Here is a 23,617-nt window from a genome sequence, read left to right on the forward strand (position 1 = left end):
TCCTGCAGCAAAGCACCCCAACAACATGATGCTGTCACCCCCGTGCTTTATGGTTGGGATGGTGTTCTTCAGCTTGCAAGCCTCCCCCTTTTTCCTCCAAACATAGCAATGGCCATTATGGTCAGACAGTTCTAGTTTTATCAGACCAGAGGACATTTCACCAAAAAGTACAATCTTTGTCCCCATGTGCAGTTGCAAACCGTAGCCTGGCTTTTTTTATGGTGGTTCTGGAGCAGTGGCTTCTTCCTTGCTGAGCGGCCTTTCAGGTTAAGTCAATATAGGACTTGTTTTACTGTGGATATGTACTATTGTACCCGTTTCCTCCAGCATCTTCAAAGTCTTTTGCTGTTGTTCTGGGATTGATTTGCACTTTTCACACCAAAGTAAATTAATCTCTAGGAGACAGAACAAGTCTCCATCCTGAGGGGTATGACGGCTGCGTGGTCCCATGGTGTTTATACTTGTGTACTATTGTTTGTACAGATGAACATGGTACCTTCAGGCGATTTGAAATCACTCCCAACGATGAACCAGACTTGTGGATGTCTAAAAAAATGTTTTATGAGGTCTTTCCTGATTTCTTTTGATTTTCCCATGATTTCAAGCAAAGAGGCACTGAGTTTGAAGGTAGGCCTTGAAATACATCCACAGGTACTCCTCCAATTGACTGAAATTATGTCAATTAGACTATCAGAAGTTTGACTTCAACTGTATGTCACTATGGCAGCTGCCATAGACAGGTTGGTTGTTTAGCAACAAAACAGACGTGCACAAATATGGGGCAAAACAGAACGGGTTGGTTTAGCTAGTTTACAAGTTGTCAACAATGTTTAGTCTCCAATGTTTATTGAAAACATAAAAAAGTTACACAATGAACACTTGTTCTCTCAGAAATACATTGTTACAGTTGTTGGTTAGTAAGCAAGCACATTTGGCCATATTAGCATAAAAATTACATCAGTCAAAATACCTAAAAACAAGACATGGAATCAAGAACAAGATAAAACTAGCTGAAATTAGCCACTTACTATTCCCCACATGGCAGTTTCTTGTCATTGTTGCTAGCCATCCAGAATCACAACAACACACGGCCTTCTGCCACATTGTACACATCGTTTTTGTGACGTTCTCAGCTAACCTGTGTATATCTCTGCACAGCACTGGAATAATTAATGATATTTCTATGAATGGAATAAGGATTTTCAGAGAACCCAGACCTCCAACCGCACTTCAAGTCCTCAGACCTGATTGTTCACATAGAACAGTCATATTAACTGGTTGTCAAAACTAGTCGAGCGCGGCCAAGGCATCATGTAACGCACCCTCTTCCAGAAGCTTGAGTTGGGCAGCGTCGACCCACGCCTTCCCTCATGCCACATTAAGGGGGCACTCTTGCGGACCAGGTGCTGCAGGCCGGGGGGCAGGTGTGTGTAGCCACCCTCCCCCATGTCCCCCAGCTGGATGAGGATAACGTTCATCTCACTGTGGACCAGAGCCTGGAGGAGCCCCACCTGACAGTCATAGTCCCCCGCTGTGGTCAACGAAGACGAGTAGCCCCATTGGCCACATGACCCTTGACCTCCTGAGCCTGACCATGTGCTTGAGCTGGGGGTCAGGATGACAATCAGCCTCCTGCTCAGTCGCATGCAGTCCTCCACCAACTCCATGTTGTCTGGGGACAACAGAACAGAGAGGAGAGGGAGAAGTTAACTTTTGACTTTAGTACTGTTTATTGCTTCTTAGAGGGTAGGACACAGTCTGAAAGAACCAACCTTCCCCAGGTAAGTCGTCTCTGCCGTGGATGAAGAGTCTAAAGCCACACTTCTTCTCCAGGACAGTGGGCAGAACAATGCTCACAAAGTGATACACTTTCTCCTCCCTTTCCTGATCTAAGCCATCCATCTGGTAGACAACGTAAGCATCATAGACCTTCCCATCTGAAAACACAGACAAAGAGGTTTCTGTCAAACCTCAGCAGGAAAGGAGTAGATTGTAGAGATTTGATTAAATTCTAGTTGAACTGAAATTTAGTTATTTTAATATAAATTTGCCCATTACTTCTACACTTGCAGTGGGATTGACCCCAGCCGGGATCTGTTGAGAAGGGCCTACTGCAGACAACTGCACTGCACAATCAGTGGGCCATGCTTCAGTGTGGTGACTAAGAACTAAATGTAGTAATATGTTTATATGGTATCCAATACTATATAGATCATGTAGGCTGAATAAGCATTTCTGTACAATGAAAAATATTTGTGAAATAGCATCATTACACTTCAGTGGGTGGCTAGATGTTCTTACCCTCAGATCGACCACAGCATTTGAAAACTCCACGGAAGAGGAGCGCCAGATCGATGTCAAATACTTTGACAGCCACAGCAGCTAGCAAGAAGAAGAGCAGTAGCACCACACATAGACCCATAAACATAAACCCTGTTGGGGGGGAGACAGGGAGAACACAACACCAAGAAAGTTACAGAGTTTGCATGTGTGATTTTGTGTGTCTGTGACATATACAGTTGAAGTCGGAAGTTTACATACACCTTAGCCAAATACATTTAAACTCAGTTTCACAATTCCTGACATTTAATCCTTGTAAAAATTCACTGTCTTATGATCACCACTTTATTTTAAGAATGTGAAATGTCAGAACAATAGTAGAGAGAATGAGTTATTTCAGCTTTCATCACATTCCCAGTGGGTCAGCATTGCCTTTAAATTGTTTAACTTGGGACAACTGTTTCGGGTAGCCTTCCACAAGCTTCCCACAATAAGCTGGGTGAATTTTGGCCCATTCCTCCTGACAGAGCTGGTCTAACTGAGTCAGGTTTGTTGGCCTCCTTGCTCACACTCACTTTTTCAGTTCTGCCCACAGATTTTCAATAGGATTGAGGTCAGGGCTTTGTGATGGCCACTCCAATACCTTGACTTTGTTGTCATTAAGTAATTTTGCCACAACTTTGGAAGTATGCATGGGGTCATTGTCCATTTGGAAGACCCATTTGCGACCAAGCTTTAACTTCCTGACTGATGTCTTAAGGTGTTGCTTCAATATATCAACATCATTTTCCTCCCTCATGATGCCATCTAGTTTCTGAAGTGCACCAGTCCCTCCTGCAGCAAAGCACCCCCACAACATGATGCTGCCAACCCCGTGCTTCACAGTTGGGATGGTGTTCTTCGGCTTGCAAGCCTCCCCCTTTTTCCTCCAAACATAACGGTGGTCATTATGGCCAAACAGTTCTATTTTTGTTTCATCCAACCAGAGGACATTTCTCCAAAAAGTACAATCTTTGTCCCCATGTGCAGTTGCAAACTGTAGTATGGCTTTTTTATGGCGGTTTTGGAGCAGTGGCTTCTTCGTTTTACTGTGGATACAGATGCTTTTGTTACTGTTTCCTCCAGAATTTTCACAAGGTCCTTTGCTGTTGTTCTGGGATTGATTTGCACTTCTCGCACCAAATGACGTTCATCTCTAGGAAACTGAAAACGTCTCCTTCCTGAGCGGTATGACAGCTTCGTGGTCCCATGGTGTTTATACTTGCATACTATTGTTTGTACAGATGAACGTGGAGTGGTTAATGGAGTGATGTAATTTGTGGAGTGGTTGAAAACCTAGTTTTAATGACTCCAACCAAAGTGTATGTAAACTTCCGACTTCAACTGTATGTCTGTGTGATGTTTGTTTTAGAGTGTGTGCACTAACCTCTTAGCTTGAGAGTAACCACTGCATAATTCCATTTCTGGTCGTTCATTGCAACACATGTGAACTTTGACTGGAGGTCCCTCATAGCCACTGTGTTTATGGTCAGGATAGCTGTGAAGATACTCCGCATTGAAGATACCTCCACCTCGCTACATTAACACATACACACAGCAAATTCTCAACAGTGAATCTGGGGTCTTGCTTTCAAGGAAATGTGTTAATTCTGTAACCTTGTTCTCAAAAACAAGTGTGTGTGTGCTTGTGTGTATGCATGAATCCATGTGTGTGTGTGTACCTACCTGGTGGTGTTCACCGAGTAGCCTTGCTGCTGCGAGCGCACTTTCACTCCATTTATCTCCCACCACACGTGACAGTTGTCTTCAATGTTCTGCCCACAAAACGCTTCACACCTCAACTTCTTAGTGGTGTCTATGAAGAACAATAGATACTATGAAGACAGAGAGATATTTCCTGGGCAAACCAAATCAAGCACAACACAAGTATTTGAGCCAGGTTTGATCCCTACACAGGTCAGTGGTCTCTGTGCTTCCGTTTATAGGCAGGTTGATCTGAGGAGGATGCGAGGCAGAGGGAGCTGAAGGAGACAAACACACAGTTTAGTCAGAAAGATACTTTTGGATATATTCAAAACGTTGTTATTGATGATTGTTGCTGCCACAAAGCCCACATTTGATATGAGGGTCACTTTTGATGTTTTTGATTCTGTTTGTTTGATATAAATGGAGTCTAATGTACCTAGTGTAGCCTAATAACCTGCTGTAATGTAGCCTAGAGTTTCCATGTTTGCTGACCCTGCTGCCATCTTGGATGAGGTTTCAGCAAAGCTAAAATCAAATAAATAAACTGCTGAGAGGATTGACAGAGCGGTCATCAAGTCACAACCTACATACCTTGGATCTTTAGTCTCCTGGATGCAGAAGTGTTGAGAACCGTCCCATTGTGCTCCCACGTGCACACACACGTATAGATGCCCTCGTCTGCTTTGGAGGCGCCATACACCCACAGATTTCTCTCAGACTCGTTTGGAATGAGACTGAAATTCTGAAATTAAAGACAAACAATTTGACAAACTTCTTTGCTGAAATAGCAGTAACACACCTGATTCCACTCATTATGAGCTTTAGGACAGGAGTTGAGAACCAATGCTGAATAGTTTTGCAGACTTGAGGTTTGTGTTAGCATTCCGGTCATGTTCAGTACCTTATACCAGGCTAAGTTATCTTTTCCATCTTGGCATAGTTTTTCCACAGGGTCAGGACATGGGATAGCGATGTTTTCTGCTGACTCTGAGATATCGTTAAACAGGACTGAATGATCGAACGGTTGGGCTTTGACCACAATCACCTCTGTCACAAAAATGAGGCAGGTGTCTGCTCCCTTTCTCCTGGAACATAGGGATATACAGTGTAACAGTTACCCAAAAGGGAACCAACAGGGTTCTAACTGGGGGCCAGCCGAAGAACCCTTTTAGGCTGTAAAGAGCAAATGTTTTTTTCTAAGAGTATATACAGCCTGAAACTAAGCAGTATAAAAACGTGGAACGTTTCCTTACAAGTCTTGGTTGGTCCTTCAGTGGGTTGAATATTGAGACAAAATATCCACAGGAAAGTATTATTTACCCAACTTTTTAGAGTGCCAGAACTGCCGTTGAAATTTCTATCACCTGGCACATGCTCAAAACCATGTAAACACCTGCAGAATTTGTGTCAATATGCATGCATCATTGTGCATGTCCTTCCGTCTTGTGCTTGGTCAGGAGCAAACATCTTTATTGCCACACACAGAGTTCTGCGTTTTGAAGTCGGTAATAATAGTCTGTGGATATTTTGTCTCCAATTTCAAGTCGGCAGAGTAAGTTCGAATAGAATTTTATTCAACGTTCATGCAAGAGAAGGGACCCTAAGGTTTGTTCTTTGTAAATGTGCATGCCTACCCTAGCCCTATGTACACATCCAGGTTCAACACTAACCCTAGACTCAACCCTCACCCTCCCAAACAGGGCTCCCCCGCTCTCAACTACCAATGTAACCCCTAAAACACACACACACAGTTGTTGTATTACCAGTAGGTGTAGTACTGATCAGAGTCGTTGATTAAAAGGGGGAGGAAGAAGAGCACCGGTCCATGATGATGCACACGCTCTTCCTCAGAGGACGAGAGCTCTTGGGTTCTGTTTCTGTACCAGGTAAACTCAGTCACGCTGGCCCAAACCAACTCACTCAGGTCATAGTAGGCTGGCAAACTAAGGGCCTCCCCCTCTGTCACAGTAGTTTCATACTTGTCAAATAGTTGACATGGGGACTCTGCCAAAACATGAACAGACATTACCCGATTAAGTTGCATGTGAAGGAAAAGAGGTCTATTGTTCAAGGTACAATATATTCACTATACATTGTAATAATGGGATGTAGAAATGTGTGAAATCTGAAGAAGATGCTATACCTGTGTAATGACTTATTGTAGTGGGGTTTAAGGACATTTCTCTCTGGGCAGAAATCCTAGTCAAACTGAGGAGCAGGAACATGAGACCACCATCCACCAACTTCAAGACAAGGGGAACAAAAAATAGAATGTTACCTTATTGTAAAGTCGGACAGGAACTATCATTCCACACAAGACCCTATAATAAAACATCAGGACCATGCTTTACTTGTTTTTACAATACATGACATACTTATTTTCAAGAGGGAATAAAATACATATGCAGAAAACATTTTTAGGTTCAGAGTGAAGAATTACTGAAAGAGCATACCCTGAATGTGAAGGAGCGCATTTTCTGAAAAACAGGAACTTGCAACTAGAAAGAACAAAAGTCACATTTCTCATTCAATATGTTGTTAGGATATCCTGTTATAGATACAGCAGAAATTATGAAAATTGAAATGTTGACATAATATGGATGATTGAAATGGCCATTTAACATATCAAGCTTGAATGAAGAAACCATGACCTCTATGGAAAATATAGATGTTTTTAAAAAAAAACATCAAATCACTTTGGTGCTATTTTCACAAGCATAAAGTGAGTTTTTTAAACTCTTAGTACAAAACTCCAAACCGGTAACACTTAATGCAGAAAGTCACATTCGAAACCTTTTTGTGCATTAATTTGGTTTGGAGACGTATTTTACCACACAACCTATTATCCAAAATATAAGTTTACTGTGAAATACCATGCAAACATTTATTTAATCAGCAAACACTTCTCAATTTAGTCATTTAAACAACCAGTTAATCCATTAGAAAAAATTATGTACAGTAAATTGCAGTACATTACACTGTTTTCACATTAGGCAATACACTTGCAATACCCATCAAATATACTGAAAATCTAAATTGCCATAATTTCTGTGATCAAAGGTTCATTGAATACATCTTTCACAATAATTGATGCAAAATAGAAATATATTGTTCAGATATAATTACAGCTAGAAATGAATCTTTTCCCCAAAATCTTCCCAGTTTTAGTACAGGGAATAATTCATATTTATCCAGTGACCATTTAAAGCGTTTAAAACCCAGATATGGTCTCTATGCCAGGGTTCTCCCCAAATAAGAGAGCGCTGAGCCACCTTGTTGACTTGGCTGCGTCACTATGTAATGATTTCAGAGCAAATTAAACGGATATTTAGTAATGAGTATATTTTTGATCGCCAATGACATTGTTGTGAATTTTGAAACAGGCTGTTTATAAATTCAGAGTTATCATGTTCCTCAAAGTCCATCCATGTCTGAGGACACCGGGAGATGTAGAAACCAGCCACTAGGGACAACAGTGAGGGATGTTACCTTCAAGTAGGTTTCGGTTTTGCTAGGGTGTTGTGGATGGGCGTAAGCATCTGCTTCTGGTGTAAAAGGTTGCATATTTTGTTTTAAGCCTATCCCAAACCTTAACCATTCTGAGCTAATACCTACCCTTAATATTTTGGAGTTAATGACTAAACTTAACCTTAAACACTTCAAAATTTGACATTTGGAACAACTTTTTGTTCGTATGAGAAACATGAATGAACGTCTAATACTTGTTGCAGCATTCAGCGCATTTCAGCAGTAGGCTATCTCAACACAGAGTGCGCCCAGGAAGTGCAGAACACATCCCGAGTATAGCTTTGTTGAATCATAAAAACTTTGTAACAGTAGTCAAACAAAGGGTCAAATGAGCAAAGTTGCTAAGCTTGCTAGATAATATCCTTCAAAGAATGACAGAACATTTTGTTACATTAAAGCCTTATTATAAAAGGGATTAAATTTGGGTTTTTTTTCACACAACACTGAAATGGCAACACAAAAGCAGGTTTTTGGAAATGTTTGCAATAAAAAAAAATAAATAAAAAAAAAAAAAAAATATATATATATATATATATATATATATATATATAAAACTTAAATATGAGTTTTCTTGGGTATGACGCTACAAGCTTGGCACTGTATTTGAGTTTCTCCCATTCTTCTTTGCAAACCCACTCAAGCTCTGTCAGGTTGGATGGGGAATGTCACTGCACAGCTATTTACAGGTCTCTCCAGAGATGTTTGATCAGGTTCAAGTCCTGGCTCTGGCTGGGCCACTCAAGGACATGCAGAGACTTGTCCCGAAGCCACTCCTGTGTTTTCATGGCTGTGTGCTTACAGTCGTTGTCCTGTTGGAAGGTGAACCTTTTGCCCGTCTGAGGCTGATTTATTTTAGCTTTTATTTATTTCATCACATACCCAGTGGGTCAGAAGTTTACATACACACAATTAGTATTTGGTAGCATTGCTTTTAATTGTTTAACTTGGGTCAAATGTTTTGGGAAGCCTTCCACAATAACTTGGGTGAATTTTGGCCCATTCCTTGATTGAGGTCAGGGCTTTGTGATGGCCACTCCAATACCTTGACTTTGTTGTCCTTAAGCCATTTTGCCACAACTTTGGAAGTATGCTTGGGGTCAATGTCCATTTGGAAGACCCATTTGCGACCAAGCTTTAACTTCTTGACTGATATCTTGAGATGTTGCTTCAATATATCCACATAATTTTAGTTCCTCATGATGCCATCTAATTTGAAGTGCACCAGTCCCTCCTGCAGCAAAGCACCCCAACAACATGATGCCGTCACCCCCGTGCTTTATGGTTGGGATGGTGTTCTTCAGCTTGCAAGCCTCTCCCTTTTTCCTCCAAACATAGCAATGGCCATTATGGTCAGACAGTTCTAGTTTTATCAGACCAGAGGACATTTCACCAAAAAGTACAATCTTTGTCCCCATGTGCAGTTGCAAACCGTAGCCTGGCTTTTTTTATGGTGGTTCTGGAGCAGTGGCTTCTTCCTTGCTGAGCGGCCTTTCAGGTTATGTCAATATAGGACTTGTTTTACTGTGGATATGTACTATTGTACCGGTTTCCTCCAGCATCTTCAAAGTCTTTTGCTGTTGTTCTGGGATTGATTTGCACTTTTCACACCAAAGTAAATTAATCTCTAGGAGACAGAACAAGTCTCCATCCTGAGGGGTATGACAGCTGCGTGGTCCCAAGGTGTTTATACTTGTGTACTATTGTTTGTACAGATGAACATGGTACCTTCAGGCGATTTGAAATCACTCCCAACGATGAACCAGACTTGTGGATGTCTAAAAAAATGTTTTATGAGGTCTTTCCTGATTTCTTTTGATTTTCCCATGATTTCAAGCAAAGAGGCACTGAGTTTGAAGGTAGGCCTTGAAATACATCCACAGGTACTCCTCCAATTGACTGAAATTATGTCAATTAGACTATCAGAAGCTTGACTTCAACTGGATGTCACTATGGCAGCTGCCATAGACAGGTTGGTTGTTTAGCAACAAAACAGACGTGCACAAATATGGGGCAAAACAGAACGGGTTGGTTTAGCTAGTTTACAAGTTGTCAACAATGTTTAGTCTCCAATGTTTATTGAAAACATAAAAAAGTTACACAATGAACACTTGTTCTCTCAGAAATACATTGTTACAGTTGTTGGTTAGTAAGCAAGCACATTTGGCCATATTAGCATAAAAATGACATCAGTCAAAATACCTAAAAACAAGACATGGAATCAAGAACAAGATAAAACTAGCTGAAATTAGCCACTTACTATTCCCCACATGGCAGTTTCTTGTCATTGTTGCTAGCCATCCAGAATCACAAAAACACACGGCCTTCTGCCACATTGTACACATCGTTTTTGTGACGTTCTCAGCTAACCTGTGTATATCTCTGCACAGCACTGGAATAATTAATGATATTTATATGAATGGAATAAGGATTTTCAGAGAACCCAGACCTCCACACGCACGTCAAGTCCTCAGACCTGAATGTTCACATAGAACAGTCATATTAACTGGTTGTCAAAACTAGTTGAGCGCGGCCAAGGCATCATGTAACGCACCCTCTTCCAGAAGCTTGAGTTGGGCAGCGTCGACCCACGCCTTCCCTCATGCCACATTAAGGGGGCACTCTTGCGGACCAGGTGCTGCAGGCCGGGGGGCAGGTGTGTGTAGCCACCCTCCCCCATGTCCCCCAGCTGGATGAGGATAACGTTCATCTCACTGTGGACCAGAGCCTGGAGGAGCCCCACCTGACAGTCATAGTCCTCCGCTGTGGTCAACGAAGACGAGTAGCCCCATTGGCCACATGACCCTTGACCTCCTGAGCCTGACCGTGTGCTTGAGCTAGGGGTCAGGATGACAATCAGCCTCCTGCTCAGTCGCATGCAGTCCTCCACCAACTCCATGTTGTCTGGGGACAACAGAACAGAGAGGAGAGGGAGAAGTTAACTTTTGACTTTAGTACTGTTTATTGCTTCTTAGAGGGTAGGACACAGTCTGAAAGAACCAACCTTCCCCAGGTAAGTCGTCTCTGCCGTGGATGAAGAGTCTAAAGCCACACTTCTGCTCCAGGACAGTGGGCAGAACAATGCTCACAAAGTGATACACTTTCTCCTCCCTTTCCTGATCTAAGCCATCCATCTGGTAGACAACGTAAGCATCATAGACCTTCCCATCTGAAAACACAGACAAAGAGGTTTCTGTCAAACCTCCGCAGGAAAGGAGTAGATTGTAGAGATTTGATTAAATTCTAGTTGAACTGAAATTTAGTTATTTTAATATAAATTTGCCCATTACTTCTACACTTGCAGTGGGATTGACCCCAGCCGGGATCTGTTGAGAAGGGCCTACTGCAGACAACTGCACTGCACAATCAGTGGGCCATGCTTCAGTGTGGTGACTAAGAACTAAATGTAGTAATATGTTTATATGGTATCCAATACTATATAGATCATGTAGGCTGAATAAGCATTTCTGTACAATGAAAAATATTTGTGAAATAGCATCATTACACTTCAGTGGGTGGCTAGATGTTCTTACCCTCAGATCGACCACAGCATTTGAAAACTCCACGGAAGAGGAGCGCCAGATCGATGTCAAATACTTTGACAGCCACAGCAGCTAGCAAGAAGAAGAGCAGTAGCACCACACATAGACCCATAAACCCTGTTGGGGGGGAGACAGGGAGAACACAACACCAAGAAAGTTACAGAGTTTGCATGTGTGATTTTGTGTGTCTGTGACATATACAGTTGAAGTCGGAAGTTTACATACACCTTAGCCAAATACATTTAAACTCAGTTTCACAATTCCTGACATTTAATCCTTGTAAAAATTCACTGTCTTAGGATCACCACTTTATTTTAAGAATGTGAAATGTCAGAACAATAGTAGAGAGAATGAGTTATTTCAGCTTTCATCACATTCCCAGTGGGTCAGCATTGCCTTTAAATTGTTTAACTTGGGACAACTGTTTCGGGTAGCCTTCCACAAGCTTCCCACAATAAGCTGGGTGAATTTTGGCCCATTCCTCCTGACAGAGCTGGTCTAACTGAGTCAGGTTTGTTGGCCTCCTTGCTCACACTCACTTTTTCAGTTCTGCCCACAGATTTTCAATATGATTGAGGTCAGGGCTTTGTGATGGCCACTCCAATACCTTGACTTTGTTGTCATTAAGTAATTTTGCCACAACTTTGGAAGTATGCATGGGGTCATTGTCCATTTGGAAGACCCATTTGCGACCAAGCTTTAACTTCCTGACTGATGTCTTAAGGTGTTGCTTCAATATATCCACATCATTTTCCTCCCTCATGATGCCATCTAGTTTCTGAAGTGCACCAGTCCCTCCTGCAGCAAAGCACCCCCACAACATGATGCTGCCACCTCCGTGCTTCACAGTTGGGATGGTGTTCTTCGGCTTGCAAGCCTCCCCCTTTTTCCTCCAAACATAACGGTGGTCATTATGGCCAAACAGTTCTATTTTTGTTTCATCCAACCAGAGGACATTTCTCCAAAAAATGTCTGTACAGATGAACGTGAACCTGTACAGATGAACGTGGAGTGGTTGATGGAGTGATGTAATTTGTGGAGTGGTTGAAAACCTAGTTTTAATGACTCCAACCAAAGTGTATGTAAACTTCCGACTTCAACTGTATGTCTGTGTGATGTTTGTTTTAGAGTGTGTGCACTAACCTCTTAGCTTGAGAGTAACCACTGCATAATTCCATTTCTGGTCGTTCATTGCAACACATGTGAACTTTGACTGGAGGTCCCTCATAGTCACTGTGTTTATGGTCAGGATAGCTGTGAAGATACTCCGCATTGAAGATACCTCCACCTCACTACAGTAACACATACACACAAAACATTCACACAGCAAATTCTCAACAGTGAATCTGGGGTCTTGCTTTCAAGGAAATGTGTTAATTCTGTAACCTTGTTCTCAAAAACAAGTGTGTGTGTGCTTGTGTGTATGCATGAATCCATGTGTGTGTGTGTGCATGTGTGTACCTACCTGGTGGTGTTCACCGAGTAGCCTTGCTGCTGCGAGCGCACTTTCACTCCATTTATCTCCCACCACACGTGACAGTTGTCTTCAATGTTCTGCCCACAAAACGCTTCACACCTCAACTTCTTAGTGGTGTCTATGAAGAACAAGAGATACTATGAAGACAGAGAGATATTTCCTGGGCAAACCAAATCAAGCACAACACAAGTATTTGAGCCAGGTTTGATCCCTACACAGGTCAGTGGTCTCTGTGCTTCCGTTTATAGGCAGGTTGATCTGAGGAGGATGCGAGGCAGAGGGAGCTGAAGGAGACAAACACACAGTTTAGTCAGAAAGATACTTTTGGATATATTCAAAACGTTGTTATTGATGATTGTTGCTGCCACAAAGCCCACATGTGATATGAGGGTCACTTTTGATGTTTTTGATTCTGTTTGTTTGATATAAATGGAGTCTAATGTACCTAGTGTAGCCTAATAACCTGCTGTAATGTAGCCTAGAGTTTCCATGTTTGCTGACCCTGCTGCCATCTTGGATGAGGTTTCAGCAAAGCTAAAATCAAATAAATAAACTGCTGAGAGGATTGACAGAGCGGTCATCAAGTCACAACCTACATACCTTGGATCTTTAGTCTCCTGGATGCAGAAGTGTTGAGAACCGTCCCATTGTGCTCCCACGTGCACACACACGTATAGATGCCCTCGTCTGCTTTGGAGGCGCCATACACCCACAGATTTCTCTCAGACTCGTTTGGAATGAGACTGAAATTCTGAAATTAAAGACAAACAATTTGACAAACTTCTTTGCTGAAATAGCAGTAACACACCTGATTCCACTCATTATGAGATTTAGGACAGGAGTTGAGAACCAATGCTGAATAGTTTTGCAGACTTGAGGTTTGTGTTAGTATTCCGGTCATGTTCAGTACCTTATACCAGGCTAAGTTATCTTTTCCATCTTGGCATAGTTTTTCCACAGGGTCAGGACATGGGATAGCGATGTTTTCTGCTGACTCTGAGATATCGTTAAACAAGACTGAATGATCGAACGGTTGGGCTTTGACCACAATCACCTCTGTCACAAAAATGAGGCAGGTGTCTGCTCCCTTTCTCCTGGAACATAGGGATATACAGTGTAACAGTTACCCAAAAGGGAACCAACAGGGTTCTAACTGGGGCCAGCCGAAGAACCCATTTAGGCTGTAAAGAGCAAATGTTTTTTTCTAAGAGTATATACACAGCCTGAAACTAAGCAGTATAAAAACGTGGAACGTTTCCTTACAAGTCTTGGTTGGTCCTTCAGTGGGTTGAATATTGAGACAAAATATCCACAGGAAAGTATTATTTACCCAACTTTTTAGAGTGCCAGAACTGCCGTTGAAATTTCTATCACCTGGCACATGCTCAAAACCATGTAAACACCTGCAGAATTTGTGTCAATATGCATGCATCATTGTGCATGTCCTTCCGTCTTGTGCTTGGTCAGGAGCAAACATCTTTATTGCCACACACAGAGTTCTGCGTTTTGAAGTCGGTAATAATAGTCTTCTGTGGATATTTTGTCTCCAATTTCAAGTCGGCAGAGTAAGTTCGAATAGAATTTTATTCAACGTTCATGCAAGAGAAGGGACCCTAAGGTTTGTTCTTTGTAAATGTGCATGCCTACCCTAGCCCTATGTATACATCCAGGTTCAACACTAACCCTAGACTCAACCCTCACCCTCCCAAACAGGGCTCCCCCGCTCTCAATTACCAATGTAACCCCTAAAACACACACACACAGTTGTTGTATTACCAGTAGGTGTAGTACTGATCAGAGTCGTTGATTAAAAGGGGGAGGAAGAAGAGCACCGGTCCATGATGATGCACACGCTCTTCCTCAGAGGACGAGAGCTCTTGGGTTCTGTTTCTGTACCAGGTAAACTCAGTCACGCTGGCCCAAACCAACTCACTCAGGTCATAGTAGGCTGGCAAACTAAGGGCCTCCCCCTCTGTCACAGTAGTTTCATACTTGTCAAATAGTTGACATGGGGACTCTGCCAAAACATGAACAGACATTACCCGATTAAGTTGCATGTGAAGGAAAAGAGGTCTATTGTTCAAGGTACAATATATTCACTATACATTGTAATAATGGGATGTAGAAATGTGTGAAATCTGAAGAAGATGCTATACCTGTGTAATGACTTATTGTAGTGGGGTTTAAGGACATTTCTCTCTGGGCAGAAATCCTAGTCAAACTGAGGAGCAGGAACATGAGACCACCATCCACCAACTTCAAGACAAGGGGAACAAAAAATAGAATGTTACCTTATTGTAAAGTCGGACAGGAACTATCATTCCACACAAGACCCTATAATAAAACATCAGGACCATGCTTTACTTGTTTTTACAATACATGACATACTTATTTTCAAGAGGGAATAAAATACATATGCAGAAAACATTTTTAGGTTCAGAGTGAAGAATTACTGAAAGAGCATACCCTGAATGTGAAGGAGCGCATTTTCTGTAAAACAGGAACTTGCAACTAGAAAGAACAAAAGTCACATTTCTCATTCAATATGTTGTTAGGATATCCTGTTATAGATACAGCAGAAATTATGAAAATTGAAATGTTGACATAATATGGATGATTGAAATGGCCATTTAACATATCAAGCTTGAATGAAGAAACCATGACCTCTATGGAAAATATAGATGTTTTAAAAAAAAAACATCAAATCACTTTGGTGCTATTTTCACAAGCATAAAGTGAGTTTTTTAAACTCTTAGTACAAAACTCCAAACCGGTAACACTTAATGCAGAAAGTCACATTCGAAACCTTTTTGTGCATTAATTTGGTTTGGAGACGTATTTTACCACACAACCTATTATCCAAAATATAAGTTTACTGTGAAATACCATGCAAACATTTATTTAATCAGCAAACACTTCTCAATTTAGTCATTTTAACAACCAGTTAATCCATTAGAAAAAATGATGTACAGTAAATTGCAGTACATTACACTGTTTTCACATTAGGCAATACACTTGCAATACCCATCAAATATACTGAAAATCTAAATTGCCATAATTTCTGTGATCAAAGGTTCATTGAATACATCTTTCACAATAATTGATGCAAAATAGAAATATATTGTTCAGATATAATTACAGCTAGAAATGAATCTTTTCCCCAAAATCTTCCCAGTTTTAGTACAGGGAATAATTCATATTTATCCAGTGACCATTTAAAGCGTTTAAAACCCAGATATGGTCTATAAGAGAGCGCTGAGCCACCTTGTTGACTTGGCTGCGTCACTATGTAATGATTTCAGAGCAAATTAAACGGATATTTAGTAATGAGTATATTTTTGATCGCCAATGACATTGTTGTGAATTTTGAAACAGGCTGTTTATAAATTCAGAGTTATCATGTTCCTCAATTAATTACATCCATCCATGTCTGAGGACACCGGGAGATGTAGAAACCAGCCACTAGGGACAACAATGTTACCTTCAAGTAGGTTTCGGTTTTGCTAGGGTGTTGTGGATGGGCGTAAGCATTTGCTTCTGGTGTAAAAGGTTACGTATTTTGTTTTAAGCCTATCCCAAACCTTAACCATTCTGAGCTAATACCTAACCTTAATATTTTGGAGTTAATGACTAAACTTAACCTTAAACACTTCAAAATTTGACATTTGGAACAACTTTTTGTTCGTATGAGAAACATGAATGAACGTCTAATACTTGTTGCAGCATTCAGCGCATTTCAGCAGTAGGCTATCTCAACACAGAGTGCGCCCAGGAAGTGCAGAACACATCCCGAGTATAGCTTTGTTGAATCATAAAAACTTTGTAACAGTAGTCAAACAAGGGTCAAATGAGCAAAGTTGCTAAGCTTGCTAGATAATATCCTTCAAAGAATGACAGAACATTTTGTTACATTAAAGCCTTATTATAAAAGGGATTAAATTGTTTTTTTTTTTTTCACACAACACTGAAATGGCAACACAAAAGCAGGTTTTTGGAAATGTTTGCAATAAAAAAAAAAATATAAAAAAAAAAAAATATATATATATATATATATATATAAAAAACTTAAGTATGAGTTTTCTTGGGTATGACGCTACAAGCTTGGCACTGTATTTGAGTTTCTCCCATTCTTCTTTGCAAACCCACTCAAGCTCTGTCAGGTTGGATGGGGAATGTCACTGCACAGCTATTTACAGGTCTCTCCAGAGATGTTTGATCAGGTTCTGGCTCTGGCTGGGCCACTCAAGGACATGCAGAGACTTGTCCCGAAGCCACTCCTGTGTTTTCATGGCTGTGTGCTTACAGTCGTTGTCCTGTTGGAAGGTGAACCTTTTGCCCGTCTGAGGTCCTGAGCGCTCTGGAGCAGGTTTTCATCAAGGATCTCCCTATCCCTTGCTCCACTTATCTTTCCCTCGATCCTGACTAGTCTCCCAGTCCCTGCCACTGAAAAACAACCCCACAGCATGATACTGATGCATGATAAGAATTTGTTCTTAACTGACTTGCCTAGTTAAATAAAAATGGTATGACGTGTTAAACTTTGTATTGTACTACTTTGTGGATGTCCATCATCCATTTTGTATTTTATGTTACGAATTACAATTCGTATGATATGTTACAAATTGCAATTTGTTATGGCTGATGTTAGCTAGGTTATCTAGGTGGTTAATGTTAGCTAGCCTAGGGGTTAGAGTTAAGGTTATGGTTAGGAGTTAGATTAAAGGGTTAAGGTTAGGGTCAGATAACATTAAGTAGTAGCAAAGAAGATATAAGTAGCAAGTAGTTGAAAAGTTTCTAATTATCTAAAATGCTAAGGTTGTCCGTGATGTTAACTTGACATTAACTTGATATGCCTGACCAACCACCCTACTTTCATTTTTGAGTTAAGTAACCTTCTCTCTTATGTAACCATACCAAATGTAAGGTATAATACTCATTTGTATGTCCCGGATTTACATTTACTATGTTACGTCCAGGCTGCAGTCTGCAGTAGTTTAGGAGTTGTGGGGCAAACGATTCAGCTCATCTCCAGTGTCCTTCCCATAATTCCAAAATACAATACCCATCAGACACTGTCGCAGTCCAACCTCTCCTTCAAATATCTATCAGTCCAGGGTTGCGTTTCAAAAATCAAAGTACACAGCCCTCGGCCCTAAGCCCTTGGGTGAATCCCCACGGCCATATTTCTTGTCGGTCCAAATTATTAGCAGGGTAGTTTGCAACGGTAACCCCTCAGCCCTCATTTTTAATGGAGTTTGCAAGTGTACAATTATGTCCACTTCGGGACCTGAAACGCCCCATAATAACATTTGCGATGATTGTACACCAGCTAAGAAAAGTCTTCCAAAACGTCAATATGTAGTCAACATACAAGTGTAACTAAAAACTAATGTAAATAAGTTAGAAATTGTGCTACTAATGCACAAACACGTGTCATTAAATCGATTTTGTTTTTGTTTGGTTAGCTTCTGGAAATTGTAGAAATATTTTTTTCTTATTCACACTAACATTAGTTTGTTAATTTGCTAGCTATCATACAGTAGGTATATATTAATAATTCTATAGTTAATATAAGTAGACATGCAATCATGATTGACGTAGTGCAAATAAAGCACCCACAAGCTATCCGTAGCTGAAAACAAACATCGCGGGATGATCGAGTGACAAATTTCCAGGCAAGGGCGGTCCATTTAAAAATGATTCCTTCCTCCCTAGCCCTGCAACTCGTGGATACTTCTGATGATGTCTGACTTCATTTGATGGATGTGCAACATAGCTTCAGCGTGTAAAACAGCTAGAAAGATGTGTCAGCAATCGAGTAATTGTCTCTGGCCCCCTTCCAGTTAGGGGGAGTGATGAGCTCTACAGCAGAGTCTCACAACTCAATTGCTGGTTGAAAATTGTTTTCTGCCCCTCCCAAATGATAGCATTTGTAGATAATTGGCCCTCTTTCTGGGACTCACCCACAAGCAGGACCAAGCCTGGCCTGCTGAGAAGTGAAGGACTCCATCCTAGCTGGAGGGGTGCTCTTTTCTTATCTACCAACATAGACAGGGCTCTACCTCCTCTAGCTCCACAATGAAATAGGGTGCAGGCCAGGCAGCAGGCTGTTAGCCAGCCTGCCAGCTTAGTGGAGTCTGCCACTAGCACAGTAAGTGGTCAGCTCAGCTATCCCCATTGAGACTGTCTGTGCCTCGACCTGGGTTGGGCAAAACTAAACATGGCGGTGTTCGCCTTAGCAATCTCACTAGGATAAAGACCTCCTCCATTCCTGCCATTATTGAAAGAGATAGTGATACCTCACATCTCAAAATAGGGCTACTTAATGTTAGATCCCTTACTTCAAAGGCAATTATAGTCAATGAACTAATCACTGATCATAATCTTGATGTGATTGGCTTGACTGAAACATGGCTGAAGCCTGATGAATTTACTGTGTTAAATGAGGCCTCAACTCCTGGTTACACTAGTGACCATATCCCCCATGCATCCCGCAAAGGCAGAGGTGTTGCTATCATTAACGATAGCAAATTTCAATTTACAAAAAAAAAAAAAAACGTATTTTGAGCTTCTAGTCATGAAATCTATGCAGCCTACTCAATCACTTTTTATAGCTACTGTTTACAGGCCTCCTGGGCCATATACAGCGTTCCTCATTGAGTTCCCTGAATTCCTATCGGACCTTGTAGTCATAGCAGATAATATTCACATTTTTGGTGACTTCAATATTCACGTGGAAAAGTCCACAGACCCACTGCAAAAGGCTTTCGGAGCCATCATCAACTCAGTGGGTTTTGTCCAACATGTCTCTGGACCTACTCACTGTCAGAGTCATACTCTGGACCTAGATTTGTCCCATGGAATATATGTTGTGGATCTTAATGTTTTTCCTCATAATCCTGGACTATCGGACCACCATTTTATTACGTTTGCAATTGCAACAAATAATCTGCTCAGACCCCAACCAAGGAGCATCAAAAGTCGTGCTATAAATTCAGACAACACAAAGATTCCTTGATGCCCTTCCAGACTCCCTCTGCCTACCCAAGGACGTCAGAGGACAAAAATCAGTTAACCACCTAACTGAGGAACTCAATTTAACCTTGCGCAATACAATACCATAGATGCAGTTGCACCCCTAAAAAATAAAAACATTTCTCATAAGAAACTAGCTCCCTGGTATACAGCAAATACCAGAGCTCTGAAGCAAGCTTCCAGAAAATTGGAACGGAAATGGTGCCACACCAAACTGGAAGTCTTCCGACGAGCTTGGAAAGACAGTACCATGCAGTATCGAAGAGCCCTTACTGCTGCTCAATCATCCTATTTTTCCAACTTAAATGAGGAAAATAAGAACAATCCGAAAAAATATATATACTGTCGCAAAGCTAACTAAAAAGAAGCATTCCCCAAGAGAGGATGGCTTTCACTTCAGCAGTAATAAATTAATGAACTTCTTTGAAGAAAAGATCATGATTATTAGAAAGCAAATTATGGACTCTTTAAATCTAGGTATTCCTTCAAAGCTCAGTTGTCCTGAGTCTGCACAACTCTGCCAGGACCGAGGATCAAGTGTTTTAGTATCTCTTGACACAATGATGAAAATAATCACAGCCACTAAACCTTCAAGCTGCATACTGGACCCTATTCCAACTAAACTACTGAAAGAGCTGCTTCCTGTGCTTGGCCCTCCTATGTTGAACATAATAAACGGCTCTCTATCCACCGGATGTGTACCAAACTCACTAAAAGTGGCAGTAATAAAGCCTCTCTTGAAAAAGCCAAACCTTGACCCAGAAAATATTTTTTTTTAAATATCGGCCAATATTGAATGTTCCATTCCTCTATTTTTTTTTTTAGAAAAGGCTGTTGAGCAGCAACTCACTGCCTTCCTGAAGACAAACAATGTATACGAAATGCTTCAGTCTGGTTTTAGACCCCTTCATAGCACTGAGACTGCACTTGTGAAGGTGGTAAATGACCTTTTAATGGCATCAGACCGAGGCTCTTCATCTGTCCTCGTGCTCCTAGACCTTAGTGCTGCTTTTGATACCATCGATCACCACATTCTTTTGGAGAGATTGGAAACCCAAATTGGTCTACACGGACAAGTTCTGGCCTGGTTTAGATCTTATCTGTAGGAAAGACATCCGTTTGTCTCTGTGAATGGTTAGTCCTCTGACAAATCAACTGTACATTTTGGTGTTCCTCAAGGTTCCGTTTTAGGACCACTATTGTTTTCACTATATATTTTACCTCTTGGGGATGTCATTTGAAAACGTAATGTTAACTTTCACTGCTATGCGAATGACACACAATTGGTACATTTCAATGAAACATGGTGAAGCCCCAAAATTGCCCTCGCTAGAAGCCTGTGTTTCAGACATAAGGAAGTGGATGGCTGCAAACGTTCTACTTTTAAACTCGGACAAAACAGAGATGCTTGTTCTAGGTCCCAAGAAACAAAGAGATATTCTGTTGAATCTGACAATTAATCTTAATGGTTGTACAGTCGTCTCAAATAAAACTGAAGGACCTCGGCGCTACTCTGGACCCTGATCTCTCTTTTGACGAACATATCAAAACTGTTTCAAGGACAGCTTTTTTCCATCTACGTAACATTGCAAAAGTCAGAAACTTTGTCCAAAAATTATGCAGAAATATTAATCCATGCTTTTGTTACTTTTAGGTTAGACTACTGCAATGCTCTACTTTCCGGCTACCCGGATAAAGCACAAAATAAACTTCAGTTTGTGCTAAATACGGCTGCTAGAATCCTAAAGACTAAAACCCCAAAAAGTTAGTTTTACTGCTAACCTACAAAGCAATACATGGGCTTTCTCCTACCTATCTCTCTGATTTGGTCCTGCTGTACATTCCTACACGTATGCTACGGTCACAAGACGCAGGCCTCCTAATTGTTCCTAGAATTTCTAAGCAAACCGATGGAGGCAGGGCTTTCTCCTATAGAGCTCCATTTTTATGAAATGGTCTGCCTACCCATGTGAGAGACGCAAACTCGGTCTCAACCTTTAAGTCTTTACTGAAGACTCATCTCTTCAGTGGGTCATATGATTGAGTGTAGTCTGGCCCAGGAGTGTGAAGGTGAACGGAAAGGCTCTGGAGCAACGAACCGCCCTTGCTGTCTCTGCCTGGCCAGTTCCCCTCTTTCCAATGGGATTCTCTGCCTCTAACCCTAATTACAGGGGCTTAGTCACTGGCTTACTGGTGCTCTTTTATGCCGTCCCTAGGAGGGGTGCGTCACTTGAGTGGGTTGAGTCACTGATGTGATCTTCCTGTCTGGGTTGGCCCTTGGGTTGTGCCGTGGCGGAGATCTTTGTGGGCTATACTCGGCCTTGTCTCAGGATGGTAAGTTGGTGGTTGAAAATATCCCTCTAGTGGTGTGGGGGCTGTTCTTTGGCAAAGTGGGTGGGGTTATATCCTTCCTGTTTGGCCCTGGTATCATCGGATGGGGCCAAAGTGTCTCCTGACCCCTCCTGTCTCAGCCTCCAGTATTTATGCTGCAGTAGTTTATGTGTCGGGGGGCTAGGGTCAGTTTGTTATATCTGGAGTACTTCTCCTGTCTTCTCCGGTGTCCTGTGTGAATTTAAGTATGCTCTCTCTAATTCTCTCTTTATTTCTCTCTCTCAGAGGACCTGAGCCCTAGGACCATGCCTCAGGACTACCTGGCATGATGACTCCTTGCAGTCCCATCTGATATCTGTCCCAGATATCAGCTGATGTACGAAGGGCTATATAAATACAATTGATTTGATGGCAGAGGGTTTAGCGTGTCTTTTAAGTGTTTGGAATGTTGCCCAGCTGTATGTATATATTTCCAGGACAAATACAGAGAAGTTAATGTTATTTGACATTTTCTAACACTGGAAAGTTTTTACTGGAAAAATCCAACTCTAACTCCGTAGCGGTGCATGGGTAAAATGTGTTGTGATAATTGCGTTGTTTGTTCTATAACCTGTTAATTCATATGCCTTGCGACCGTGACAAAACCCAAATAAATTCAACCACACCTTTGTTTTTATCACAAAACCTGATAGCAACCTCTGTCCAGTGAAGTCCACAATGCATAGTGCATGTACAGTAACAAACCGTTGCATGGCCAAGTAAGTTTCCGACTATAAACAACTATTAACCACAGAGTTACCGCAAGTTACAAAGAAAACATGAGCTGCCTCCACTATTCCATCACCATTTAAACTTTAACATTTAAACATAATCAAATCACCTCTGCTTGGTCTAATACAGTGACAACTAAAATCTACACAATAATTTAGTCCAGTCAACGTAAACTAAATATAATGTGGCTGTCTGATTTCTGTGTGCATTTAGAAAAACATGTTGACTCACCGTACTTGTAGAAAAAAAAAAACGTTTTGTCATTAGCGTTTATCATTTTGTCATACAGTACACGCTTTACATTTTTGTTGTCCTAGGCTTCCTGGCTAAAATGCTTGTTCGCTAGCCTAACCAAATATGTTTATAACTAAACCAAGATAGACCACATCTTGTCCTTTCAAAAAAGAACAAACGAATCATAGTGGGCAGAGCCAAGCACGCGCTAGCACACGTGCCTATTTCCGTTAGGGAACGCCTACTCTGAAGTGCGCGTGTGCAATTACCCAATTCGCTTTAACAATCGTTCTGAACGACACAATTTTTTACAACTTTGGCAAAGGGTAAAGTCTACAAAACTTAGTCCACTATGTTTGTAACATATTCTAGTTCTGGGAACATAACATTTAATTTAGATCAAATGTTTAATCGATGAGAAAATTTGCAGAACGTCTGCCAAAATCCATCTCTTTCCATCTTCTACCACTGCCAGCCACTGCGCTCCCTCGGAAACGCCAAGCGGATGCTTCACATTTATACATCCGGTGAAATATCTCATTGTTTTGTGGCATAACTTCAATTCGTGGGCAATGTTATCTACTTAACGTTAGCCTTCTACATCTAACTACATATAACTTAGATCCTCTCAGGCCAGGCACAACAATGTATGAATTATTGGTTGGATCAGATTTTC

At 41.2% G+C, this 23,617-nt stretch overlaps 1 protein-coding gene across 3 annotated transcripts; it reads right to left on the reverse strand.

Annotated features, from left to right (window-relative positions):
* Window positions 1-829: 829 nt before the first annotated feature.
* il1rl1 (interleukin 1 receptor-like 1 (ST2L)) lies at window positions 830-23,373 on the reverse strand. Of its 3 annotated transcripts, none has more exons than XM_036963761.1 (23): window positions 22,939-23,373; window positions 15,037-15,060; window positions 14,727-14,826; window positions 14,347-14,587; window positions 13,481-13,664; window positions 13,171-13,321; window positions 12,786-12,854; window positions 12,559-12,688; window positions 12,237-12,385; window positions 11,085-11,210; window positions 10,556-10,720; window positions 10,106-10,455; window positions 6,480-6,524; window positions 6,170-6,269; window positions 5,790-6,030; window positions 4,928-5,111; window positions 4,618-4,768; window positions 4,233-4,301; window positions 4,006-4,135; window positions 3,707-3,855; window positions 2,302-2,433; window positions 1,773-1,937; window positions 830-1,672 (listed from the first exon to the last, which is right to left on the reverse strand). In XM_036963761.1, the coding sequence occupies exons 1-23, from the start codon at window positions 22,969-22,971 to the stop codon at window positions 1,266-1,268; spliced, it is 3,495 nt and encodes a 1,164-aa protein (XP_036819656.1). In that variant the 5' UTR covers window positions 22,972-23,373; the 3' UTR covers window positions 830-1,265.
* Window positions 23,374-23,617: the final 244 nt, after the last annotated feature.

The sequence above is a fragment of the Oncorhynchus mykiss genome, chromosome 3 (genome assembly GCF_013265735.2).
Source record: "Oncorhynchus mykiss isolate Arlee chromosome 3, USDA_OmykA_1.1, whole genome shotgun sequence".
In the NCBI taxonomy this organism is placed as follows: Eukaryota; Metazoa; Chordata; class Actinopteri; order Salmoniformes; family Salmonidae; genus Oncorhynchus; species Oncorhynchus mykiss.

Excerpts from the sequence above, each read along its gene's own strand:
- il1rl1 (XM_036963750.1), bottom strand. The coding sequence starts at position 22,971 with ATGACAAAACGTTTTTTTTTTTCTACAAGTACG. Across the intron at positions 10,721-11,084 it reads ATGCTGTGGTCGATCTGAGG|ATGGGAAGGTCTATGATGCT; the intron begins GTAAGAACATCT and ends CTGTGTTTTCAG. Across the intron at positions 3,856-4,005 it reads TACTCGGTGAACACCACCAG|CGAGGTGGAGGTATCTTCAA; the intron begins GTAGGTACACAC and ends GTGTTAATGTAG.